At 43.1% G+C, this 27,855-nt stretch overlaps 1 protein-coding gene across 2 annotated transcripts in view; it reads left to right on the top strand.

Moving 5' to 3' along the window:
- VGLL4 (vestigial like family member 4) overlaps positions 1–27,855 on the top strand; it is a 78,408-nt gene that overhangs the window by 18,669 nt on the left and 31,884 nt on the right. The window contains exon 1 of one of the 2 annotated variants that reach the window (XM_039708452.1): positions 14,002–14,499. The exons of the other annotated variant lie outside the window; for it this stretch is intronic. Coding sequence (XP_039564386.1) covers positions 14,418–14,499 — 82 coding nt within the window. The 5' untranslated portion in view covers positions 14,002–14,417. Of the gene's footprint in view, positions 1–14,001; positions 14,500–27,855 lie in introns of those variants that run through there. 2 annotated transcript variants of the gene reach the window in all.

Raw genomic sequence — 27,855 nt, 5'->3', positions numbered from 1 at the left:
GATTATTAAAGCACAGGGAAGATAAATAATTTCTCTGGTAGCTGTAGAATAACTGATGTTTCCTTTGAGAAACAGAAGCTGTAAATGAGGATTTGTTTTTTTTTTTTTAAAGGTCTCTTTCAATTTACTCTGTGTTCTCTGAGGTCTTGTTTTTAATTTTCTTTCTACCTGCCATTATGAAGGCAGTGGTGAGTGGGTAATAGATTGGGGGCTGCAAATGAGTGTGCAGCTTATTGCTGGAATTAAATTCCAGGGTCAGCTATTGAATTAAATGTTCCATGTGAGCTGGCATCCTTGATTTTGTGTGGCCGTAAGGAAACCCACATCATGTCACTTGTGGAGCAATTGAGGTTACTTTGATTGCACAAAAATTGTCATTAATGCAATGAAACATTTAATGTATTTAATGCTTTTAAGCAACAGTTAATTTATTTTTTTTAATGAGAATTTCTTTTGCATTGTGTTGAAATAGCAAGAAAAAATTGGAAGGTACTTTTGTTTCTGTTAGAGGTTTGTGTCATCAGCTTTAGCTGAAATGTACCTCTGGAGTTTGGGAGTTGCTCTTCCAAAGGTGGAAAATCCTAACAGTGAGTGAAAGAAGAGGTGAGAAATGGTGACAATGGGGCTGAAGGAAGGACAAGGCTGCCCTGTGCTCCAGCATGGCACAATTTCTTTGCCATGGTGTGAATCGTTGTTTTAGCCCATAATTCATAAGAGTTTAGATATATAAGTATTTTATAAGGTTTAATGTCCAGGTGCTTCTGAAGTAAATGTATGAGAAGGAAACTGGGAATTCTATAGGGAATTAAGCTGGAGGTTGAGGAGAAAGGAATTGACAACTTAAAAGTTCCTTTAAGAGCTGCAACAGCGTTTCTTGAGGTCTGCTACAATCATATTTTAGCCCCTAATTGTTTTTTCAGACTGTGGGTTTGGGTTTGTCACTGTTCTGAGAAGGAGCTGCCGAATCTGTTGTGATTTAAATCAGTGACAGCAGTTTGTGCTGTGCAATGTTGGGATAAAATAATAAATTGAGGGATGAACTACCAGCTGACAAATGCTGGTGGCACCAATACATCCCCTCCCAGCTTGATCTCAGTTATAGGCTGGGTATTATCAATTTTGCTTGGAAAGCACTTCAGGAAAGCAGCTTTGGGAAGTGCCCATGGCCCAGCAGTGAGCTCACTGGTTATGTTACTAACTGGTTATGTTATGTTAACTGGTATGTTACTAACTGGTTATGTTACTGTGTTAACGCCCATGGCCCAGCAGTGAGCTCACTGGTTATGTGCCCATGGCCCAGCAGTGAGCTCACTGGTATGTTACTAACTGGTTATGTTAGCTGGTATGTTACTAACTGGTTGTGTTACTGTGTTAACACTCACTGTGGCACTATAAACCATTTTAATTGATCCCAATCTTCAGAGCTCCCGCTGCAGCTCAGATCAGACCAAGATTCGTCTTTTAATTGGGATATTAGAGGAGACGTGTGAGTGTGTGAAGGTGAGAATTTGCTGTTTCTGTTGGGATTGGTGTGTGCTGGCTGTCATCTGCTGACAGCCTGCACTGGGACCTGTTGGTCTGCAATCACTGCTGTGCTGAGCTTAGCCTAAACAACATTGCTCAGCTCTGGCAGCCAAAGGTGCAGGATTTATTTTCAACCTTTGTTATTCAACACAGCAAGTGATTTGTATCCCTATTTTATAGTATTTTAAATATTATATTAAATATATTATAGTATATAGGTAAATATATTATAGAGTATTATAGTATAGGTAAATATAATATATTAAATATAGAATTGTAGTATATATACTATGTATATTAATATATTTAATATATTATATTAAATATAGTACTATGGTATATATAGTATATGTTCTATATATACACTATACATATACTATATATAGTATTGTGTATATATAAAATATATTAATATTTTAATAATAATTTTAGTATTTTTAAATTATTATCAATTTTATTATGATTTATTTAATAGTATTTTTAGGTGTTTTTTTCCTGTGAAACTTTGCAAACTGTTGGGTATTTGATAACCTCTGGCAGTGCTCAGATATCACTCCTGTTGCTGAATCCTGATGTGGCTAATTGGTTTCTTTGGGATTGTCTCACTGCACAGACACTCCTGACACAAACTCAATCTTCCAGCAAGCAAAGGAAAGCTAAATGGAGCAGGCTTTGAGCTGAGCTGCTTGTCCTGTCTGGGAGTACAAAATAAAGCCCAAATTAGCTCAACAGGAATGATGTTGAAATGTTCTGGGGTGTGATGGTTGTCTCTGGAGTTGGTCTGACTGCAGAGAAGCTTCAGCACATTTTAGCAACACTTGTGAGGCTGACAGAGCTCTGAGGGTTCAGTGTCTGCTCAGTGTGGGGAGACCCTGAGGAGAAAGTGGGGTATGAAAATCAAAGTTCCTGCCTGTCAGTAAAGAAGAACGATCTGAGAATGGGAGCAGCGGCGCTGCCAGGCTGGCAAGGTTGGGTTGAACTTTAAAAATTCATGTTCCACCTGTGCACAGAGGAAAAAAGGAGGAATGCTGAGAGGGGACACAGCTCACCAGAGCTGGATTTTCTCACTGGCATCAAATTCCATAAAAGTAAAAATTCAGGCAGAAGTTTGGCCAGGGGTGATGTTGTTCCATGCTGGCAGCACTGCTGATCTCCCACTTTGTTATTAGTGACAGGAATTTGCTGGTGGCAAACCTGCTGCACCATGACTAAATCTAAAGGCTCTGGGGCTGGGAGGGTTATTTGCCCAGGAAAATCAACAGGCAGCTGGTTTATGTTCCTTTGGTGTTGCCTGTGGAAGGGATGTGTGCACAGGGAGAATCTGTGGGGATATCTGATAGGACTGAGGGGAGTTTCCCTTTGGAGCTGCATCCTGCTGCTGATAACTCTGCGAGGTGAACTTTGATCTTGGAATCATCTGCACTGCACATTTCTTACTGGGGCTGCTGCCTTGCCAGGGCTCATTCCCAGCAACAGTAATTAATTCTAATTATTGTGAGCTTCGTGGATGTGGAGTCCTTGTTCTTACATTATCAGAGAAACTGTGTGAGGACATCTTCCTGAGCCCCAAGTCAGGCTGTTGGGGGTTTTCAGCTGAAGTTCAGGAGCAGATTGTGCTCACTGAGAAGTGTGAAGGGTCACAAGAACCCCAGAACATCCAAGATATGCAGCTCACCCAGCTTTCCCTAAACTGCAGTGTTTTGGTTGCTGTAATGCTGGGCTTGCAGAGGTACAGGCAGGAGCTGGCTGCTTCTCTCTCGTGTAGAGGTTAAATGCTTCACTTTCTTGTGAGACCAAACCTTCCTTGTGGGAAAATCTGAATTTATATCCTCCATCAGTAAAGGTAAAGAGAGGTGTTTGTGTGGGGTCTTTGCTTCTTTTTTGCCAGGGTTGGGTCTAAATATGTGAGACAGAATTTCTTGTTGGGACTCAGATGTTTGTTAGCTCTTACCTATGTCACACTCTCACAAACCCTGAGTTCTACAGCACTCCAACAAACTAAAAAATGGAGCTGTGTATCTCTCTCTACAAGGTTTTTTAAGGATAAACTGTCCAATTAAGAAATGACACCTAAATTATTTTCACTTTTAACCCAATAACCAGCCACCCATGACCACAATGGGGACTTTTTTATCCAATTACACAAAACCACCCAAACCCATGGAGAAGAAGAAGGAGCAGCCTCTGCCCTAAAACCTCCATCTTGCTTTATATATATCACAATATTCTAAACCCTTAAACTCAGAGTTTCCCACCCTGTGACATCACACACTTCTATTCAAACTCCACACCCACAATCCCAGTTCTGTCATTCCATTTTGGCAGCTTCTCCACAGCCTCAGGTCTGTGCAGTGTTCTCCTGGGGGTCAGTGCCTGCAGCACAGAAAGTCTGGAATTCTCAGTAATCAGGGATCCAACACGCTTGCAGCCTGAGCAGAGTCTGCAGAAGGAGGTGGGTGTTCCACCAGGGTTCCTTTAATAACACTTCAATAAAGGCTGGTGCTGTTTAAAACCCATTGTCAGTGCGTTAACAGGTCAGACAGGTTCTGCCTGAAAGGAATATCCAGAGCAGAAGTTCTTTTATTTGTAATTTTGAGCGTGGATGAAAGCAAGGCGTGGTCCTTGGAGAGTCAGGACCTGACTGGCTTCTGTGCCTTGAGGGAAATCTCCTTTTCCTGCCTGGTTGCTGCAGCTGCCACTGAGCTGGATACTTGCCCCGGGTGAAAACTGAATGATTCCTGTTTGCCAGGCTCCTTGCAGATAGAAATTCTGCATGCACAACATTTCTAATCTATCATCTGTACGAAATGTGAGAAAATTCACCTTTTAGAAGTCAAAATACTGATCACGTGGCTTCAGTTTAGGTGCATTCTTGTCTATATATAATAAAAATTATAATAATTTGTTCCATTGTGTTATGGGTGTCCAGGTATGTGACTTCAGGGACAGCTCAAGATAGTGAGTTTGCTCTGAGACAGAAGAGCGTGACATGGCTGAGTGCATTTGATGGATGGGACACCAAAGGAGAAAGTGTAGTTTGACAGCCTTTATCCATCTGCATTAAAAAAAAAAGTTTAAAAAAAAACTTTTAAAAGTTGTTGTGTTCTGCCCAACCCAAACATTTTGGCACTTCATGATCAGCCTTCAAAAATGTTCAATTCAAAAATTTTGTCTTAATTTCCAGTTCTGAGCTTGTGGATTCACTTTGAGGACTAATTTGCATGATTTAAAAGAAATCTGTTAGATTCAAAATGTGAAAAAAAGAACTGTGTGCAATATTTTCGGGTTCCTATGGGAGAAATGTGCCTTTAGAAAGGCACCAGCATTGCAAAACTTTGCAATATTGTGGAGTTGCAACATAAAGAACCAGGAGAAAAAAGGAGCAGTACTCTTTAAACATTTCTGTATTTTAAAAATAATATATTACAATATTTATCCTGAAAACTGATTCCTAAGGCATGTAATGGTAAAGAGTAGAGTGTCTCCAGCTCAGGATTTTGGGCTCTTTTTAAAATTTAGTTTATTAATAAACAAAAAACTATTATATAAAATTTATTAAAATTTATCTAATTAATTTTAATTTACTGAATTATTTCTATAGTTGCATAAAAATTTTTATAGTTTATATTTATATATTTTATATTATAGATGATATAAATTTATTATTAATTTATAATTTGATATTTTATATATCTATACTTCCTATAGAGATATTTTATATATTTAGTTATAATTTAAGATGTTTTATATATATTTATATTTTAATATATACTGTATACTATTTTTGTATGTTTATATATTTTGATATATAACAGATATTATATATTTATGTAATATATTCATATTATATTTTATAATATATTGTTTTATTTAGATCTTATCTATTTATATATTTTTTATTAAATTAATAATTTTATTATTTATTTATTTTATTAATGAATTTTATTTACTTTATAAATAAATAAAATCAATTTATTTTATTAATTTATTAATAAGGTATTTTATTAATATTTATTTTTTATTTTATTAATAAATAGAATATTTTATTTATTAATTTATTTTATTAATAAATAAATTTTATTTATTTTATTTATTAATAAATAAAACATATTATTTTATAATATATTTTATTTATTAAGTGAAATGCTTTGCAGCCAGCCTTTTTGCTGCTGATCCTTTCCAAAGAGAGGCCCACCCAGCAGTGTGTGATCTGGGGGCTCCTGGAGCAGCTCCCAGCTGCAGCCAGTCCTGCTCCAGCCCCATTCCCAGGCTGACACAAACTCAAAGTTGAATTTATAAACCAGGAGCTTTGCTTGTGAGGCTGCAGTGCCCTGCTCTGGTGCCTGTTGCTGCACGCCTGCCCCTGTTTATCCCCTTGCAGCAAATCAGCGCCTCTCACAGGGCTGTCACTCCTCCTTCCATTGTCCTGGCCCTGCCCCAGTTGCCATATGACACTTCAGTTCCTCCAACTTCTGCAAGCAACAAGCCCACAGTTTTTGGCAATAATCTGATTGATGTAATTAGCCCAGCTCACCACCTACACCTGTTTTTTTTTTTTTTCTTTTTCTTGTTTGGGATTTGTTTATAGAGGAATTGAATCTCACTGGAGAGCTGCTGGGACCATCCTCCTCTTTAGCCACCTCCTTGGTCCTGTCCCCAAATAATGCCTTTTTCCCCTTTGCTCTGGAAGGAGGCGGATGTGGACTCCAGTAAATCCAGTACATCTGTTTTTCCAGCTTTTTGGAAAGCAGGTGGAATATCACTGGGTTAGGGAAGCAAACACTGAGTTCATGGATCTGAGAGCACCTGCAGCTTGAGAGAAAGGAAATAAAAAATCAACAGGCAAAGAACCAGGACAGGGAGAGTTTAGGGGGGTACCCCGAGAGTGTGACCTGGCACTTCATTTTTGGGATTCCAGCATCCCATGGCTCAGTATCTTTTGGTGCCACAGCACCAAAAGTGCTTTGACCTGTCCTGGGGCTGGTCTGGAGTGATACATGGAATTTTTAATTTCCCTGGAATTTAATTTCCCTGAAAACAGGGAATTTTAAAGCCTGGGTCATGAAGAATTAATCTTTGGATGGGAAATTGTGGTGAGACAGGATGGGAGCTCTGGGTGAGGTTCAGGAAGAGAGGAATGGGTTTAGGGTGGGTGGAGAACACAGCTTGAGGAAGGTGTTGGGATTGTTGGAAGGAGAGAGAGAGAGTAGCTTGAAGTGAGTAAAAGGGAATGTTAAGATGGAAAACATGTTAAAAGGCTGAGGAAATTTTGGGGATGTTGTGGAATATTTGTCACTTTTGGGGAAATGCTGAATTTCAGGAAGTGAAGGCGTGGTGGATGTCAGCCTTGGGGGAAAAAACTGATATAAAAAACCTGATATAAACCCCACAAATCTGCACAGCCAATGCTCTTTTTTTTGTGGTTAAAATTTGGTAGCTGTGATCCTTTCCTCTCTGCCTCTTGGCAAAAAACAAGTAAGTGCTCAAACATGACAAAGCTCAGGTTGTGGTCACTGCAAATTCCTGCAGCACCTGGGATTCCTCATGGCCTTGAGGACAGGCTGTGGCAGGGCAGTGCTCACCACAGGGAGATTTTGATGACTTTTTGGTAAATTAAGGGAGATTTTAGACTTTCTAAGGGAGATTTTTGACTTATTTGGTAAATTAAAAGCCAAAAATTTGGTTTAAAGAACGGTCTCTGCTTTTAAAGGTGGTTGTGTGATCCCTAAGAAAACCTGGGCAGAGCTGGCAGAGGAGAAGTGATGGGAAATGTAAATATAGATTTTACTGGTTTGTCAGAAAGCTGGAAGTTAATAACATATAAATGGGGTTTTTTAATCCAAAACATGAAAAACCCTTATTTTTACCATTTCTTTTTGTAGTGAAAACAGCAAAAGCACAATAAAAAAAAAACCCTAGTGTTGATTCCACTGAAAAATAGTTTTGGTGGGGAATTTTCAGCATTCTTTGGGTTTAATTTTTGGAAGGAAAAGGTACCTGTAGAATTGGAAATGGTAACTTTGATCCTTTGGAGAAAGGGTTTCAGCTTCCATTCACTGCCAGGCCTTGTCCTGCCTGGAGAGCAGCAGTGTTGGGAGGTTGTGCAGTGGGACAGGGAGGGCTTTGGCACTGCTTCTGTGAGGTTTTCCCTCTTATTTCTCTGTTTCTGAGACCTGAGTTTGTACTTCTGGACAGCAAGGGCATCCTCTGCAGGATTTAGTGGGATTAGGACCATTTATAACATTCCACTTGTGTCCTACAGAACCCTGCACACATCCATGTGTGTGAATAAATAATACATGATATTATATATTTATATACTAAAATATGCTCTTCTTGTATTAATACTTTAATTAAGGAAGTAAAGAACAAGGACATTGTTCTTTTTCTTGTTTTCTTTGTTCTTTTTTCTTCCAATAATCCAGGACATCCCTTAGCATCCTGAGCAAAGGTTTTGTGGGTGGCTGGGTTTTTGTGAGCACTAAAATTTGGGATAAGTGTGTTTAAGGCTGGGTTTGTTTTTGTTTTGGGTTGTTTGTTTGTTTGTGGTGTTGTTGGTTTTGTTTGTTTGTTTTGTTTTTCTTTTTTAGGTGTGGTAAAAAATATTATTAAGGTCAAATACTTTTGAAATAATAGAGAACAAGACCCTCAATTGGAAAAGAATAGCCTTAGAGCTTGAATGAAATTTCATTTTAATTTAATGGAATAAGTTGCAAGTTGCATAATTGGGTTTTGCAATAGCTACTTATTAATATTTTAATCTTAAAATTTAGGATAAGTAACTGCTGTGATGTGTAGAAGCCAAAATGATTCCATTCTGTAAGAAAAGTTGTGATTGATTTTAGCGCATGGAACAGCATTGACAATCCTGGTTTTGTATCACTTATAAGGTGATTATAATTATTGGAATATTCCAATAATTATAATCTGTGTGCAAGCAAGGTCAGCTCCACAGATTGACATATGTTAATACCTGAGCTCAGTCAGGCCATACACATTTATATTTATATATATATATTTATACAAAAAAGTGTATTTCATGTCTTGCCAAGTGAGCTATAAGGGGAAATGTTTTCAAAGACTTTAGCAATCTTCGAGCTCTCTGCTTTATTTCTAAACCCTGCAATTAGTGGCTTCTGCAAACTGGATTTGCTTCTTCCCAAAGCTGAGGGATACACACGGTAATTTTGAAATCTAACCTCTAAACACAGTCTGGCTCCTAATTTTCCTAAGTTAAAAGTGGTTTAGATGCCTCAGCATCAAGCCGACTTAAAACTGGCATTTTTTCTTTAGTAATCTCTCTTTTTTTAATTTTCTTTTTTATTTCTTATCCTCTCATTTCTCCTATAGGAAGAATATAAAGTAATTTTTTGCCCTGCTAACACAATGTCAGGGCATGGCAAGGTTTGCACTTCACTGTTTGCATCTGGAGGCTCCGGTGGTGTTTGAGACTCTTTGTAGTTCAAGTTGAATTATGTTTGTGATTATCATCAACCCTTCAGAAATTTAAATTAGTATGCAAATAACAGAAAATATTATCAAGTTTCTAATTAGCACATAACAATTTTCCCACCCAGATAAACTAGATTTATCTGTTGTGTGCTTTAGCTGCATTTTTGAAGTGTTCTCAGCCCAGCCTAAGAGGGCAAAAAGAGAAAAACACCAGCAAATTGAGAGCTCCAAGATACCAGTGAGAAATGGAAAATATTCTTGATAAACCAGAGGCCTCACCCAGCACCTCTGTGCCTGTTTTATATATTCACCCAGAATTAAATGCGGGTTTTTTTGCTTAAAAAAAAAAAAACACGCCCAAAACAACAAACAAACAAAAAACCCCCCACACCTACAAGGGAAGCTCTGTATGTGCAGGGTGGGAGACAAACGGTTCCTGCTGCTGAGGGCAGGTTTTTGTTAACCAAAAGCTTTTTGAGTTGATAAACACCTTGGAATTTTCTGATCTGGTATGAAATAGCTGGTCCTAAATCACTCAGTATTTACGAACAAGTGACCTGAAATGTTATTTACCACCACAGTGAGATGCTGTTTGAAATCTGGGTGTCTTTAAAGAAGTGAGTAGCACAGAATAAGAACTGAAGTACAGAATAAGAACTGCAGTACAGCAAGGCATTAAAAATAATTTTTAAAAAGAAATTTAAAAAAGTCCATCTGCCAGTCCAGACAAGCCATCTATTCCTGGGCCCTACCAGTGCTTGCAACTCCAGACACTCTTAGGCATCTCTGTGTTTTTGGTTTCCCTGGCATTTTGTTCTCTGGGGATTCCAGTGTGAGTTACCCAGCACTTTGTGACACTCACACACTCACAAACTCATTTCCTCACTAGATAATGCTGTGCTTGGGATTTTTAAGCAGCATTCCCTACGTTTAGGTTATGACAAGAATGATAGGGTACACAAATTCTTTTGTTACAATTTTGGGTGTAAGCTTCCTATTTCAGGCTTGAGAAGCTGCAGTGATAATTAAAAAAGCATCTTTTGTGTTCTGTGATGTCTGGCACATGGCTGAAACCTTTAACTAGGGGACAGGTCAAACAGGAATGCACCAGCTTGAGCTCACAGATGCCCTACATGATGGGGCTTTCTTTAATTATTGATTCATTTTAATTATTCTACCTGATGGGGCTTTCTTTAATTATTGATTCATTTTAATTATTCTACCTGATGGGGCTTTCTTTAATTATTGATTTATTTTAAGGGAACAGGTAGTTGGGTGTGATTAACATCTATTTGTAATGCAACTTTATGATTAAGGAAAAAAAGTAGAAGAATGCACATAGGAATGATGTGTGTTTTTATATCTTCTGTTTTCTAGTGCAGCTGTGAGTGCTTAATGCTTTGTAAGAAGTGTGTAAAGTTATTTTTGTGGTATCTGACTCACTGAGGGAAGAGTTGTGTTTGTGGATCCCAGAGGCACAGCTGGGAGATTGCTGCTTGCAAGGAACTTGAAATGTCATTTTCCTTGTCATCCATTTCTGGGCTTGCTGTGTGTTCAGTCCATTTTAACTGTGTTTCCTCATCACACCTGAATGGATTTCAAAGCAAACCCCTCATCCTGCTTCAAGGGGAATTTTTGTTTTGCCTTTTTCCTGTGCAGTGCACTCTAACATATATAAAACCAGGGATGTTGAGAGCAGCTTTTCCCACCCACTGCCGTGGAGTGCGTGGAAAAAGAAAAGCCTTTTCCTTCAGGCATGCCGCCACCCAGCAACCCTCAACTCGAATTTGCTCTTTTCTTAGGGCAAGAAAAATAGTAAAACCTGTTTTTAACAGTTCTTGCTTTATTCCTCCACCTCCTCCTCGGTGTGCATTGAGGTTTCAGTAGGTGCCTGTCTGACCTGAGGAGCTGCAGCTGATAATTATCGACTCAGAAATGGAATTATGCTGAGCAGCCTGTGGCCACACAGACACAGCAGAGCGTGTCCCACTCTATAAAGGCTATTTTTCTGGTCACTGTTTCAATAGTTGCTCTCTGCTGATGATCTTCACGGGTGGAATTGCAGTTGTCTCCCATCTGTGGGGTTGATTCTCAGGCAGTGTTGCCATTTTCCCCCTGGAAGATGTTGTGGAGTGCAGGCACCAAAGGAATTTTATTTTCTCAGGCTCTTCAGCACTGCCTGAGGCAGCAGCACATGTGAGAGGAGAGGGTCGAGGAGGGCAGAGAAAAGGCACAGAAAAAAGCAACTCCCTGTATGTTTGTAATGCTCTAAAGCAGCTCAGTGCTTGTTCAAATGCTCTAAAACCCCTACAAACTCTCTCTGTCAAATCTGATACCACAGACTTGATATATTAAGGATTTTCCCTACAAAAATCCAGGTGAATAACACAGAGTTGTAAGGATTTATTTTTATATTAAGTGGTGGTGATTTACAGTGGTGATTTACCTGCTCTTTTTGCTTTCCTTCCTTTGTTTTTGTGCCTTCAGAGGAGGTGAGACATTGCCGTGTGCAGGCTGGATGTGCTTTCCGAAGCAGATGCCCGGGGGGCTGACGACTCTGCCCTGCTCAGTGGGATGTTGGAATAAAACCCCGTCAGTCCCACGGAGCCGCGGCTCTCCCCTCACCTCTAGAGGCTGCTGTTGTGTTAAATTAAAGCTCAGCGCCTTGTTCCCAGCGCAGCCAGGGCTGGGATTCACTGCAGGCAGGGAGGGCGCGATCCTGGAGGAAATACTGCAGACAGTGAGGCACAGATGCCTCAGCCCGGCTCTGGGTTTGCAGAAGGAACTGGTGCCAAGCAGCGTTTTTTGCCAGCCATCGATGCACTGATTGTTGGTTTCAGTTCAGTGGAAGGTCTCAGAACCATGAGCAGCAATCTGAATTGAGAATTTGCTGACAGGAACCAAGTACTTTACAGTGACCCTGTCAGCATTTGAGGTTAATGTCTGCTGGACTTGGGTTTGTTGGGCTGATAAAATTTTCTTTCAAATAAAGTTTTCCTAAGAATGGATTTTGGGTTTATTTCCTCCCCCCCACTCTTTCACTAGGCATTGCCTTGTTTGCAGCATTCTGATTTTAATTTAGAAGTTCAAAAAGCTCTTGGTGTTTGGTACAGTTTATTATTATTTATTGTGAAGCATGCTCATTATGCAACACTTGACAAGTCCAATCAGAGTTTGTACTGAAATGCTGAAAGCCATTCACCTAACAGGGATCATTACTGCTAAAAACCTGCACACCAGTGACTACTGGTCTAATAAAGAAGAATTAACTCCTTTATTAGTGTCTGGACAGCACTCCTGAGTAGTCAGTGGTTTCTGGACAGCACCCAACCATGCTTTTCCAAACAGCTTGAAGAAATATGTAACTTTGAATGTAGAGAATTCAAGTTGGACTGGGAATTATAATGCCCATGTGCACCCCTGTCTCATAGAAAACTGCTCTAAAGGAGTTTAAAAAGTGTTTTCTCCCTCATCACCTGCACCTCCAACAAAAATCTAAGTATTTTAAAGTGAAAAAAAATCAAATACTTATCTTCTTGTCCTTCCCAAGCACCCAATAAATGTGTTGCATTCCTGTGAATTCAGGGATGCTGTCTATGTTAAAAACTGTACATATCAAAATATTGTCCCCAAAATTGGTGAGGAACCTGCATTTCATGCTGAAGAAATGTGCCTCTCTTTTTTTTTTTCAATGTTGTAGGTGTGGATTTTTCTTGTTGTTTGTATCTTAGAGGGCTCCAATTTCTCTTGATGTCTTTATTCAGTGGGTGTTTTAATTTGATGGATTGGTGTAGAACATCTCTGAGTATGCACAGTATGCAAAACTTCTCATGCCCTGCTTAAAAACCACCATACAGTACTCTTTATTGAAGATGTTTCTCTTTGTAGAAGGTAGCATGGGCTGCTTTGGTCTGCGTGGTTGCAACTTTTGTAAAACAACTGCAACTTTGTATTAGATACCATTCCAGAAATGTACTGTTACCTCAGTATTGTGTATCTGATCTGCAGCGGGGAGAAACCTTTTTTATGTTCTAGGCAATCTTCCTTAGAATATTCAGTAGACACCAGCAGTAAATTTCAGCTACCTGTTCTTGCTGAAATACCCAGAGCATTCAAGCAGTGGCTCTCAAAATGCCATCACAGTGTGTCACTCTGTCATGTCATCCCTTACCCTTCTGTAGCAGAGGGGAGAAGTTCTCAGGGTGGAAATGGAAGTTTTTAGTGTTTTTTTACTGCACACAAGGGCAGAACCAAGAAGATTCCCCATCCCAGACGGGTAGGGATGAGCTGTGCTCCAAGCTGAAGAGGGCAGAGGGAAAATTAGGATTCCATTAGCTTTTTTTTATTTCTCTTTTCGTATCAGCCCGAGACTTCAGGCGCTGATGAGCCGCAGGAAATGCTGATGCCCATCGGCACCAGCCGCTGCCACCCGCCCAGATGTTCCGCGGTGTCCGGATGAGTGGCACACATCTGTCTGAGCTCTGGGCTCCGGGCTGGGGCTGCAGAGGGGCGGGCAGCCCCAGCCTGAGCTGGGGCAGCTGCAGCAGCACCGGGCTCCCCGGCTCTGCCATCCCAGCCGCGAAAGAGCCAGAGCCCGCAGTGTTTCACCACTTAAAAAATCCCATCTGGCTGTGCCCTGGTGGAACTGTGGCAATGCGTGCAGAGAGAGAAACCTTTTAAAGTATTTATATATAAATACATACAGGGCCATTGCCTCACGCCTCTTATTTTGCCTCCCTCATTCCTGTGATTCCATGTTTCATTCCTGTGATGCCACGCCGCGATTCCACGGCTGCCGATGCCGCACTGCTGCTCGCGGTGAGGCGCTGGGGCCGCGCTGGGGAGCGCAGCGAGGCCGAGCTCGCTTCCAGCAGCAGGCTCGGCCCCCGCGCCCGGAGGAGGCCCCTCAGCGCCGCTTCCTCCCCTCGCCGCCGCCCCCTCCTCCTCCTGCCGCCGCTGTTTCCTGTGCGAGCGGCTCTGACGCGGCCGTGCCCTCCCTCCCTCCTTCCCCCGCTCCCGCCGGGCCCTGCGGAGCACAAAGCGCCCGCGGCCGGCCGGCGGCGCCTGCGCGGGGCGGGCCGGGCTCTGAGGGCAGCGCGCTGGGAGCGGGGCCCGGCGGGCAGTGCCGGGCACTGCCGCTGTCAGCGCCGGCGCTCGCAGCAGGCTGCGCCCTCCTCCCCGCCTGCCCTGCCCCGCCGCCTTCGCTTTGCTTTTGCGCTCTTATTTTTAATTATTATTTTTTTTAAAACTTGGGAGAGCCGTCGGGAAGCCGCCGCACGGCTCCCTCCCCCCGCCCCGCAGCGCGTTCCCCGGGCTGCCGGAGCCCGCTCCCCTTCCCGACCCGCTCCAGGCTGGGCCTCTGCTGGGCTTGGGGAGCCGGGAGCGCCTCGGCACCGTCTGCCTCCCCCGCCCGGAGCCGCTCGTCTCCGCCAGCCCGATAAATGCTGTTTATGAGGATGGACCTGTTGAACTACCAGTACTTGGACAAGATGAACAACAATATCGGCATCCTGTGCTACGAAGGTAACAGTGCCTGGCCGCGGGAGATCAGCGGTGCCCTCGCACGGGGGGACGGATCCCTCGATCCCTCGCACGGGGAGGGATGGATCCCTTCCAGGGACGGATCCTCCTCCGAGCGCTGCTCGCTGTTGTTTGTCAGCGGGGATGTTTTTGGAGATCGCCGGTGCGGGACGCCCCGCGGGCTGCTCTCGGAGCTTTGTTACAGGGCAGGGATTTCTTTATTTGTGATTTTTTTCTGTTCTTTAAAAAAAAAAAAAAAAAAATTCCCCCATAATCCGCGTTTTCAGCTCTAACTTTCCTTTCCCTGGCCGGCGGCGCTGCTGGCACTAAGGGCCGGGCGGGGGTTGGTTTGTCCGTCTGGGGTTTGTCCGTCTGTCCCGGCGCCGCGGGGCTGGGCCGCGGCCGGACACGCGTGGGCCCGGCCGGGCCGTGCCAGGGCCGGTGTCCCCCGGGTGCCCGCCGTGTCCCGGGGGCTGGGTGTCCCCCGGGTGCCCGCCGTGTCCCATTGTCCGGCCCCCGGCGCCGGCCCGGCCTGACACAAGGCCCGCAGTGTCCGGCGGGCTGGGGCTCGCCGCCCTCCTCCGAGCCCTGCTGGGAAGGCGCCTGAGGTAACAGGGCAGAATCGGTTCGTTCATCCGCGCGGGGTTTTCTCTACGTGCGGCTGCGAGAAGCGGTTATGGCTTGGCTGTGCCTGGAGAGAAAGGCACCACTGAGCTAATTCGGCTTGGCAGCGGGGCTGGTTTTGCTGTAGCCGCACACAAGAGCCGCGAAAAGCTTTTTTTTTTTTTTTTTTGATTCAGCAGGAACGCTTTCCGTGTTCGTTCAGAAAATAAACTTGCTGGAGTTGTCAGGAAAGAAACAATGAGGAGCGTACACAAGCCAGGGAGATATCAGTTCACAGTGCTCAGAAAAAGGCCAGGCCAGAACGCAGGCAGCTGAATCTCACTTTGGAAATTACAGTCCCTTCTATCCCTGAACCAGCATGGCCACATTTCTTCCCTTCAGGAAGTGGAGGGGCTCCCTGTTGTACTGTTAGTAACTTTGTTTCTCCTTTTTTCCTGCTTTTTCTTTCCTGTGCAAATATGTATATATTCACTCCGATTGAGCTCTTTTGCAGAAGATTGAGCTGAAAAATACAGAGCTGGGGTTCCATGAAATTGAATTCCCTACTTCTTTCTTATCCCACGCTTTCTTTGTTAGAGCAAGAAAACTCACTCGTTTAAAAGAAAAAAAAAAGAAAGAAAAACAACTTCCAGGATCCTTTAACTTTTTCACGTCAGGATCCTTTAACTTTTTCACTGCTCTCTGCAGTAATTAGTGTTTTCTTTGGAAGCAATTGGTAACTTCTGATGAAGACCATGGAGTTTTATGCAAAGCTTTATTTACGTAATACATCTTTAATACACCTTTCTGAGCGTTCTGTTCAACTTCTGATGAAGACCATGGAGTTTTATGCAAAGCTTGATTTACGTAATATGTCTTTCTGAGTGTTCTGTTCACTAAGTTTTGTTGCTCTGTAGTTTTGGCTCATTAGTTCAATTCATTGTAATTATGCCTAATATTTATGGAAGATTCTCTCCAGGCCCCTTTTTATTCCCCACCCTCTTCTCCAGTAATTGTTATTTAACCAGATCTTAGCTTTAATAGTTCAAAAGCAAAAGAACAGCTTAAGGAATACACTCCACTGGAGCAGTTTTTGTTTAGGTTAAACATCTGTTGCTATTTTCCTTATTCTGGAAGTTAACATTTTTAACACTAAAATAAACACACACAAAATGAAGAGAAGAAAAGCAAAACTTCAGTGGTGTTTATAGTGAGGTGTTTATATCCCAGTGGTTTAAAAAGTGTAAACACTGGCAACATCTGCTCTGAACTCCAAGGGTGTTGTAGAGATGCCTACAGATCTTCCTGGCCTCTGCCATAGTATTTATTTTAGAAGTGAGTTGTGTCAGCAGTGATGGATCTTGTCTTTCCAGGGACACTGTTGCAGTAGTAACTGCACTGACAACAAAACGCCCTCTCAAGCTCAGTTAATTAGGATTTACTGAAGGCCACACTTGAACTGCTTATAAATTGATGCCTTCCTGAAAAGTGCTTCTGAAGATGCAGGATAAGATAAAAATAGGTTTGAAATCTCAGAGGAAAGAGTGATGGGCCTGTAGGCCACAGGAAATAGATGGGTTCCTTGTTCCTTTGGATTCTCTCTGGAAACATTTCTTGTTGGGTTTTGAGATGATTTCTATGCTGGTGAGCTATGTCAGCATGTTTTATGAAGTTTACTGGTGGTTTTACTCTTCTGGCACTGCAACTGTTGGAGTTGCAACAGCCTGTGCATCAGAGATGTGTTGATACCCAAGAAACAGGAAAAGTTCCTCAAGTGTGTGCATCTGGCAGCCCTTTAGTTCCACATGGAGCAGAGGAGTGTGATTTGCATCCTGAGAGGAGTCCTGCTTTTTCTTGCCCAGCAAGAGTCCCAGATAGCAATTTGTTATCTGTGAGCTGCAGGCTGCTGAGTTAATGCCAGCCCTGGAGAGCCTTCCCTGCCTGGGAGGGGCAGGAACCTCCCAAGAACCTCCCAAGGACCTCAGCTGTGCCTGCATCTCACTCTGCTCCTGAATTGTGCCATTCGTGGTCACACTCCAGCCACGGAGTTCCTAGCATGGAAATGTTGTGCTGTTTAGTTCATTCAGCACATCTCTGATTTTGGAAACAAGTGCTGTTTAGTTCATTCAACACATCTCTGATTTTGGCCTCCTGTCTGGGGGAAGAGAAGAAATGGTGATAACGTAGATGGGATCTGCCTTGTGGACAGCAAATTGTCCTCCTGCTGGGGCTGGGCTGGGAATGGGAGAGCTGGAAGTTCTCCCTTTAGCTGACCAAAAGTGAGGCTGTGCTGCAGGTTTGGCTCTGCAGGTGAAACCTCACCTGAGGCTGGCTGTTTTCTCAAACATGGGCTGATTTCTTTCAGTTTTTGTTGTGAGGTTGGTGAGCCACAGGCACAGGTTCTCCAGAGAGGCTGTGGAGTCTCCACCTTTGGAGATATTCAAATCCCACCTGAGCATCCCACCCGTGGAGTCTCCACCTTTGGAGATATTCAAATCCCACCTGAGCATCCCACCCTGCCTGAGGCTGGATTTGAGCAGGAGGTTTCTAAATGACCTCTAAAGGTGCCTTTGTAGCCTCCTGGAAATTTCTGCATACTCATGTAATTAAGACAGCCACAGCCAGGAAAAGGATTATAACCAGAAATGAGGGGAAAGACTTTTAGAAAGGGGGTCCATAACTCTGAAACATGAGATAAAGCCATTTCCTTTCCTCAAGGTTGTTTGTTTTGCACTGATTATTTGTGTCCTTTGGAGGGTTTTCTTAATCTCATTACTAGCTTGGAGCCCCCATGATGCCCCAAATCCAACTGATGCTTTTGGAGGACCCGTGGAGTCTCCACCTTTGGAGATATTCAAATCCCACCTGAGCATCCCACCCTGCCTGAGGCTGGATTTGAGCAGGAGGTTTCTAAATGACCTCTAAAGGTGCCTTTGTAGCCTCTTGGAAATTTCTGCATGCTCATGTAATTAAGACAGCCACAGCCAGGAAAAGGATTATAACCAGAAATGAGGGGAAAGACTTTTAGAAAGGGGGTCCATAACTCTGAAACATGAGATAAAGCCATTTCCTTTCCTCAAGGTTGTTTGTTTTGCACTGATTATTTGTGTCCTTTGGAGGGTTTTCTTAATCTCATTACTAGCTTGGAGCCCCCATGATGCCCCAAATCCAACTGATGCTTTTGGAGGATAATCTGAATGTTAATGAGTTGGGATTTTTTTAACAAGTTGCATAAAAAAGGCATTTGAAAGAAAATTTTTAAATCATTGAAATGGGAATGCTTGGTCCTCACCAGTGGAAAAGGTCAGTTATATTATTGATCAACCATTTCAAGCAATTTATTGTAATAGTTTTGGTGCAATGGGAAAGAAAAGAAGAAATAATTAGAGAATTGTTGCTTTGGCATCTGGACACTCATCTTTAGCGTGAATACATCTGATATTCTTCTCCTCAACATTTGCTGCCAGTGATCAACAATGGCCGGTTTAATGAGTGGTGCTTTCAGATGATTGTTTTCTTCCTAATGAGCTCAGGGCCGCGAGGAAGCTCCCGGGAGCCCTGCGGAGGTGCAGGGGCCAGGGAGCAGCAGCCCTGGAGGCAGGCTGGCATTCCCAGCACTGCTGCCTATCGAATGACAGCCACTCGATCCGGGCAGGTATTCAGGGCTGCAACATCTGCATCTCGTTTGGTGGTGGAAACTCGCTTAACTCCAGCTCAATATTCCTTCTGAGCCCGGTGCTGAGGTAATGGAGTGCTCAGAGTTAAACAAAACAGAGCACAGGTGATGCTGCTCTCTGACTCCAGGGCTGTCCAGCCAGTTCTGGCTGCTGCTTTCCCACGGAATATGCATGAGGAGGAGCAGTCTCCAGGCAGATCCCTTTCGTTCTGTTGTTTATCACAGATGGTGCTGTGTTGGAAGGCAGATTTCTGCCTTCCTTCCTCTCTCTCTCCCAGTTTCAGATGCTCTGGGTTATTGCTGCATTCTCAGGGCTGGAACTGCTGTGCTGGGAAAGGTATAAAGAAATGCAATAAGATGCTAAGAAATCCCCCAGGCATGTTACTTGGAGCACTCAGCATAGTTATGCAGAGTTCTCTGGATAATCCAGAAGACTGGGATTTTTTTTTTTTTAATGAAGAAAATTGGATCCAGATTTCTAGCAAAACACCCCTTTTTGGTTGCAGGACAGCTTTCATTAGTTAGTGGCATATTACATAATTATTTCACTGACTTCCTGTAAGGCTGGAGCGTTCCTTGGCTTGCAGAGCTGGGTGTCCTCTCAGGGCACTGCAAAGCATCCTGAAAATGTCTGTGTCTTCCCCAAAAGGCCACTTCAGATGTTTGCTATCAGAGGCACAGATCCTGCTAACTTCATTTGCTTTTTAATGAAATGCAACATGTTTTCTTAAGTTATAAAAAAGAGTTTCCATCAGCTCTCTCTGCTGACCTTGCTTGCATTTTTCTTTTTCTCTACCATCAGTTTCTCCTGTTAGCTGCACAGTTTGGGTTAGTCTCTAAATATGTAAAATGCACTATTCTCCTGCTAAGGACTGGATAAGAATCTCCTTCACGGCAAATTAAGTGTTCTTATTTGTAGCACAGTGTAAAATTTCTGTTCAAAGCCATGTAAATTAAGATGCACCTACAGAACGTTCCCCATTTATAGCACATTCTGTGGGTTTTGCATTTTCAATCTCTTTCATCTTCAGGAAAACAACAAAGAGCCCCGGCTTCACAGTTGGGCTTTTCTTGCTCATTTCCTCCTAGCATGAAGTTGGGAATAGCCTCTTCAGGACTGACATCAAAATTCAGTTTATTTTCCTCCTTCATCAAAGGCAGGATAGATTTAGGTCATACTTGAACTTTTTTTTTTTCCCTGGAGTTCTGTTGTTCTCACCCTGGATGCTAGTTCAGCATTTGTACTGAGAACTCAAACAAGGAAATTAAAAACCCAAATATAATAGAGTGTTATCCGACAGCTTTCTGTAGATAAGATAGGCAGCATATTTTTTTTCCTGAGATAAAAGGTAGTGAGGTTTGTAGCAGTAAGTTGAAGTCTGTGTTAATGAGCAATTTGCTTAAAGGCTGTAACTTGTTACTCACAAGTCAAATTTGTTACAGTGCCAGCTCTCTTTGGATATAAATCCAGGGATTTTAGGAGACATTGAAAAAGCTTAAATTGCTCCAGAGTTTGAACAATGCACTGCATTGTATGGAGAGCTGTTAGAGAAAAAATAAAGCTTAAACAACAGTCTTCATTGTGTGGCATCTAAAATTATGAATGAAAAAGTTCATCCATATGTATTGGCTTTGCCTTTTTTAAATATCTGCTTTGCATGAAAATAGTCGTCTATTAATTTCTTCTTGAGGTTTAATACAGATGGGCCTTTATATTTGATTTTGGCTGAATAGACTGCAGAGTTTGAACACGCTGCATGCAGACAGAGTGCCAAGCAATTTAGCAAAGTTGTTTACACTAACAATAATCCAGCAGGACAGAGCCTATAATTTCTCACTGATAATAGTGTGAGGTGGTGGTGAATGCAAGTTCCTGGAGAAGTGTTTACAAGAATGGCTTTATGCTTCCTCAGCCTTAGAGAACCGCCAGGGCTTTGGGGTTGAATTCCTTCTTTAAAGGCAGCCAGTTTTTCCTGCAGCCCGGATCATCCCCCTGCAAATTGCTCTTCAGATCAGCCCGGATAGCTGCACACACAGGGGCATTGTTTGTCCCTGCCTTTGGGGATAGCTGTGGGGTGAGGCTGAGGGGCAGGGACAGACACCAGCAGTGCCAGCAGGCTCCCTCTGCATTTCCTGGGGGCAGATTGGCCCTGCAGCTTCATCTCCCAACTCTTGTCCATGTTCTCACTCTCAGCCTTCCCTACCAGGGGCTCAGCGGTGAGTGGAGCTCAGGGAGCACTGGTGTGTGTCCTGGGAGGGAAGGGGGCACATGGATCCTGCAGGGCACTGAGCAGGCAGTTGAGCTCTTAATTAGGGTTATCTCTGCCCACTTGTAAACCTCAGTCACAGATGGATGGAGCTGCAAGAGGTTTGGTTTTAATAGCAGGAGTAGCTGGCACTGATTGGAGGGTAAGGCGAGCCTGGGGGACTTCAGTTCACAGAATCACACAACGTCCTGAGCTGGAAGGGACACACAGGGACCGTGGGTCTGACTCCTATCCCTGCACAGACACCCCAGCAATCCCACCCTGGGCATCCCTGGGAGTTCTGGGGGCTTTGCCCATTCCTGGGGAGCCTGGACAGTGCCCAGCACCCTCTGGGGCAGAACCTTTCCCTGAGATCCAGCCTAACCCTCCCCCGATGCAACTTGAGGCCATTCCCTTAGAAAAGGTCATTCTTGTTAAGAAATGTCTCAGTACAGCTTCTTGTGCAACCTTGGTGAGGCTGAGGTACCCAGCACCACCACAGCATTGGTTCCAGCCAAAGGAAAAGTCACCCAAAACCTGGGTGAGGTGGTGGGACTTCAGCAAAAATCTTCAGAGGTCCAGTTTCAATAGGAATGGCAGTCCTTACATCTCAGGGTGATAGGGGTGGTGGGGACAAAAGTGTGAAACTGAGGTTGGAATCATACCTTATCTGAGTTTCACAGCACTGGTTGGTATCAGATTATTTTTAAACAGCAGTTTAGAGTATTTCCTTGCCTAAATTTCATGGCACTGTTTGGTAACAAATTTTTTTAAGTAACACTTTTTTTTTTCCTTTTCTTTTAACTTGGTTGTTGCTGGTGTTAAAAGCAAGAACTTGTTAAGCATAGGAGCACTTGGTGCAGCCCAGCTTTTCCCCCAGAAATGTTGTATGATGCTTGTGCCTCATTTTGGCTTTGGAGAAAAAGCTCATCCACCAGTGGTGGTCGTGGATAGAAGCAGATCAGATTTGGGATAAAGTGGAATGCTGCAGCCTTGGTGGCGCACAGGGAGGAAGGGAAGCTGCCTTCAGCAGGCTGGAGCCAGCTCAGTTCCCTCGCAGAACCTATGGCTCCTGTCCTCTCCTAATTCCCCTTGTTACAAGAGTCTCTGATTATTTAAAGACATGTTCCTTTTCACTCCTCATCACTCTGGAGTGCTCCCTGTCAGCTGTGAGAACCAGGCATTGTAGTGTATAACTTTCCTCCTATTCTTCCAAATGTTGCTAGCAGGTTCCAGGAAATATATTTGCTCTCCCAGGGAAAGTTTGGAACCAGTTGTGTTTAAAAAGCAGTAGATTTTCCTGGAAACCCATTTGACAGGGCAGGCATGGAAACCTCCCAGCACTGCACTTTCCTGCTTTGTGAGGCTTAATGTTTATTTCTCAGCATGCAGAAATAGGGGTTTTTGCATTTAAATATGGATTGTAGTTAGATATGAGAGAGATTTAGTAAATTTTTTTTTTTTTTTTTTTTTTTTTTTCCCAGGGTAGAAATTGTTGCTGTTTATTTCTCAGCATGCAGAAATAGGGTTTTTTGCATTTAAATATGGGTTGTAGTTAGATATGAGAGAGATTTAGTCAATTTTTTTTTTTTTCCCCAGGGTAGAACTTGTTGTATGGGAATATAAACCAATTTGGAACATTTCTTATGTTTTGTTTTAACTCAAAATCCCAGAACAACAGATTGGCAGTACCCTCTATAGTTACAACCTAAAAAGTGTCCAGCCCAGCCATCTTTTGCATGAGAAGAGTGAAACCCAAAACTGCCAAATGGATCTTTTTGAGTAGCTGATGCTCTTTTGGGAATGAGTGGGGATTTACTTCTTTTGCAAATGGCATCAACACACTGTGCTTGCACTTTGGAGATGATATTGAAACTTTCAATTTTGTTATTTAATTGCTAATGTTTGCTAGGTCTCAGTTCTGAAAGTAAATTAAGATATTTGTGACAGTAGCAGGTTGGACACCTTCAGAGCAGTACCTTTCAGAAAAATGATTTCTTGACTCCTGATGACAACATTGGAGTTGTTTGTTGTGATGCTCTGCTGATTGTAATTAAATGTCCCTGTAAAGAAAATTCAATTGTCCAGGCAAAGGGGAGCTGTTTCTATGAATCTGAATGATCTGGGAAGATCAGTAAATGCCACACAACAGGCAGCCAAGTAAAATAGGACTATTGAGTTGTTCTGTTTATGTTCTTTGGAAAGCAACATCTTTCTAAAGCAGCTCCACAAAAACTGCTCTAACCATAGAGGAAAAAGAAGCTGCCACAAGTGTGGCACCTCCTCTGTGTGCTTTTCTCCAGAACACATGAAATGAGGACGGGGTGAGGGAAGTGCTCTATGATTCATATAAGGCAAGTCTGAACTCGGCCAGTTCCTTGGATTTAGTATAAATATTTATGGCATAGAAGGGAACTTTTTTTTTTTTTTTAATATTCTTCCTCATGCTCCGGATCCTTCCTAGATGTCCTCCTCAGCCATCTGGTGAGCACTGGTGCTTGTTTAACCCCCACCCTGCAGTTTTCCTGCTGTGGCATCTCGGAGCTCTCGCAGCCGCTCTGCGCTTGGCGTGGTTTGAATCTCCTCGGGCCAGCTGGGGCAATGCTGACGTGCTCACTTTTCCTGCTGAACACTCCAAACCCAGAGGTGAACACTCTGCTCTTGTCCTGCTGCAGGCATCACACTGAGCCATTTACCAAAGGTAGCAAAAATAGGAATTCCAGCATTAGCAAGGATGTTTACAGAGCCTTGGCTGGGTTCTCTATCTTCAGAAATGCTTCTCTCACTGATGTTACATAACCCATGTATTTAACTCAGCTTGTCACAAAAAGAAGTTTTAAAAAATTGTTATCTTTCTTTAAAAACTCTTAAAAGTCCAAATATCTAAGACTGTGACTGCTTTGAGGTACTTTATCTTTGCCTAACAGCTAATCTGTGGATGTTCTGAGTTGTTCTTTGCAGTACAGTAAATGGAACACTACCCTGTTTGAGTTCAAGTGTTTCTCAACTGCTGTGTTTAGCAACAAGTATGACGACAAACATTTTAATGCTCACATTTGCATATATTTTTAATCCTCTCTGCAGAATCCTTGCTGTCACAGAAGCCCAGTTAATGCAACTTTTAGCCAGCCCTGTGAAATAAACAGTGACTGTTATCCTATTTACAGTGGGGAATAAAGAGCTGTAACTGGTTGAACTCACACAACTCTGGGGTGAAGCTGACAGCAGCATTCAAAGTGCCTCCATTGGAATATTTTGCCACAGCTGCTAAACCTTATTGTGACCTCTTAGTAAAGAAAATTGCTTTTACCTGTTTGAGATGTTCAAATAAAATATGTCATTAATCAGCTAAGCAGGTAAGAACAATGACTCTTGGACTGATGCTGTATGGACTTGATCCTTACTTTGTGCTCAGCAGTCAGGGAGGGGGAACAGGAGCTTTTGGACCCAAATATTGTGACTTTGGTCCCTCTGTAGTGAACCCCACCCAAACTGAGCTGATGGAATCTCCTTCTGTGGGTGTAGTTGAGTCTTTTTAGGTGAGAAAACGAACGAGGCCTTGCAGACAATGCTGGGAAGAATTTGAAGTTCCCCTGTCTGAGCCACAGGACCTCCCCAGGTCACTTCCTTGAGATCACAGCCTGTTGAGTTGGACAGAAGGAATGTGCCCACAGATGTTAATTTGTATATTCTCTTTGCAGGATGAGTTGGGATCAGAGACTTAATGAATTAGCATTCCAGCTGTGCTCCTGCAGTGCAAGCCAGGCTGAGCCCATTTATGACCTGAAGCAGGGCTTCCAAACCTTTTAGTTAATCATGCAGTGTCTCACTGCCCCCAGCATTGCTCTTTGATTCCATTAAAAACTTCACAGTTAATACAACCCCTGCTTAATTATGGGCTGGAACATCTTAAATGTGTGATAAGGGGGTAGAGATCTGCAGAAGTGTTTTTCAAGTGAGATGGGGAAGGTTTTAACAGAAATGATATCCCAGTAATGCAGTGAGAGGTTTGAGTTCTGGCTCCTGTGGGAACAGTGTGATGTGAGTGGTGGGTCACCAACACACAGCTGGCATGTTTTTGTTACCTTTGTTTTACCAACCCGTCTGCACTTCATGTCTCTTCTGGATTCTGTCAGGATTGAGTTGCTTCTGCAGCTCTGAAATAAATAGAGAAGGAGCCTGGAGTTGTTGTCAAAAAGGAGATTCAGCTGAGGACTAGCAGGTATAGGGCAGGAAGACACAGCCCTAACTGAAGGCAGAGTGTAACTTTGGTGCTGCTCACCCCTTCCAACCCCATGACTGTCAAGATAACTTCAAAAATAAGAACCTCTGCTTGTTCTTGTTTTTCCAAGAGCTCTGGAAAACCTGTCCTCAGTGCCCAGAAAACTGTGAGAAAGGCTGCCCAGGCAGCATGTAATTTCTTGGTAGCAAGCACAATCCCTCCCTCTATCTGCCCTGCCTTCTCTTCCCCTTGGAGAGAACACTGATTTGGAGTGACCCTGCAACTTGGCCCCACAAAGCACCCTCTGCTTGTGAAATAAACAGCCGGGCTCTGGGCTGGCCAGGGCTGCCTCCATCCCCTGGCACCAAGCACTGGCTCCCTTTTATCCCTGGGACAGCCTCCAGCCATCCCAGCGCTGCTGCTGGCCCGGGGCAGTGCTTGAATTCAATCCACCACCTTCAGTCCTTGTGGGCAGGAATTCATTCTGGGCTACCAGCTTTTGCACAGCTAAACCTTGTAGTGGAGCAGCACTTTGAAAGCTTTGGTGCTCTCTGGTTAGCTAATTTTTTTTTCTGTACTTTTCTTTTTCCCCAGTAAAATCAATATAATTGTGTGTCATGGACCCAAGATTAAGAACTGCTCTGTTAGAGGCACAGATTTAGTTTTATCTTTTTCCTTAGTGGTGCTGTGTACCTGTTTGTTTTGGAAGACGGTCCTCTCAGGAACAATGGTGATATTTTAGCTTTTACGTGTTTCTTTATACCAGCATCCATAACCCTGGAGAAATTAGATGGAGTCCTTTCCTCTGAATCTCATGAGCTGCACTTTTCTAGAATCCTTCACAAGTTCCTGATAACAAAACACTGCATGAGAGCAGCATTGAGGGAGCATTGAGCTACACCTCAGAATAACGCGGATCCAGAGGACTGGAGGTCCTGTGTTATGCACATCCAGGGTTTGAGCTGAATTTGCTTTCTTGTCCTGTCTCAGCCCTGCCCAGGAGGAAGGGGCAGGCTGGCACACGCTGCTCCTTTGCCATGCTCCTGAGAGGATGGGGTTCCCCTCTGGAAGGTTCCCTGCTTTGCTGAGGGTTCCCCGTGTCCCCTGCCCTGCTGCTCCCTCGCTCTGCTCTCCCTCTGCACAAGGGATTTTGGAGCCCCTTCTGAAGGACAAAGGGATTTTGTTCTCCACAATGGATTCTTTGTGGGAGATGGGTTGGGATTGTTCTGCTGCTCTCAGTGGATTAAAATCTTGGCTATTCTGTCCAGCTTGGCTGGAGGGGCTCAGTGTCCCTCACATGGGAGACCGTGAGGCTGCACATCAGGTAGCAAAACCAAAGTGGAAATGCAATTTTTCCCTGTGTTTGTGGGGCCAAATGTGATTTTCTTTTCTCATTTCACTGTGGTTTAGGAAGAGAATTTGGTCACTTGGGTGCAAGTCCCAGGGATCCCCTCAGGATCTTGCACAGTGCCCTGAGCAGTGACCCTGCTTTATTCCAGATCCATCCCCAAGGCAGCACCCACCCGTCCATGTCTTTTCCTAACATTTTAAATCCATCTGCTTTTCTGTTCACATTTTAAAGCATTTCTGTCCTCTCTTGAGGGCCATTTTACCTCCAGGTAGGGAATTTGGGGAGAAATAAAATGGGAATAAAAGAAACATTGCTGGAAAGTGCAATATCAGATTTCATAGCTCTTTTAGAGAGCTCATTTTCTTGATGGTCTGAATTTTTCCACATGTAGCAAAGGAGAATAATGTGAGGAAAGGTGTTCAGAGCATGTTTATTTTAAACTGCAATAAAAGCCTGTAGTACTTCTAAAAATAGGCTCCAATAGTGGAATAAGCGGAATATTTTTTTACCTTTCTATTGCACCTTTTGCTTCAAACCCTTATGAAGGAGAGTGTGCACAATTTATTGGATTTACTTTTAATATGACCCTGTTACGAGTGAACATCTCAGGATTAATGTTTGAAGCATGCTTGCTGTAGCACATCCTGACTGTTCATACCCACGAGGGACACTGAGCACCCAGAATTTAATTTGTGTTACAGGATCACAGCCATGCAATATCAGCCCTTGGAGCAGGGGGGGCTAAACCTGACAATCCAGTAACAGAAACAATATCCAAAAAACCCCAAAAACCAACCAATCAATCAGAGGGGAGGGTAACAGATATTTCCTCTTTAGGGGAATTATTCAAATCTGAGCTTTCACAAATTGAATTTGTCTCTCTTTGCCATCACATGACAACACAGCTATAAGGTAGGATTTAGTGCATTGAAATACTGCTTTAGCCCCAGTTTTACAATTTCTTCTCTTGTGACCTTGCTGTGACTTGGATTTACTTTTGAAATAGATGTCAGGGCTTCTGGCTTGGATTTTTTCAGCTGGTCTTTGATTAGTTTAGCTTTGCCATCTTTTATGTGATGAAGTCATTTAAGACATTCAGTCTTGGTGACCAAAAAAAGAACATCTAGATTTGAAACCACCTTTGGTCTGGGAAGCAACATCTTCAACATGTTCCCTTAATTATATTTCACTCACCAAAAATTGTATTGATAATGCTTTTACATTTTCAGTAAAATCACATTATCACATGTGTATTTTGCTG

This window comes from Passer montanus, unplaced genomic scaffold (genome assembly GCF_014805655.1).
Source record: "Passer montanus isolate IOZ18808 unplaced genomic scaffold, ASM1480565v1 scaffold202, whole genome shotgun sequence".
Taxonomy (NCBI): domain Eukaryota; kingdom Metazoa; phylum Chordata; class Aves; order Passeriformes; family Passeridae; genus Passer; species Passer montanus.
Note: the sequence above shows the minus strand (reverse complement) of the source record. Positions and strands in the feature narration are given on the sequence as shown.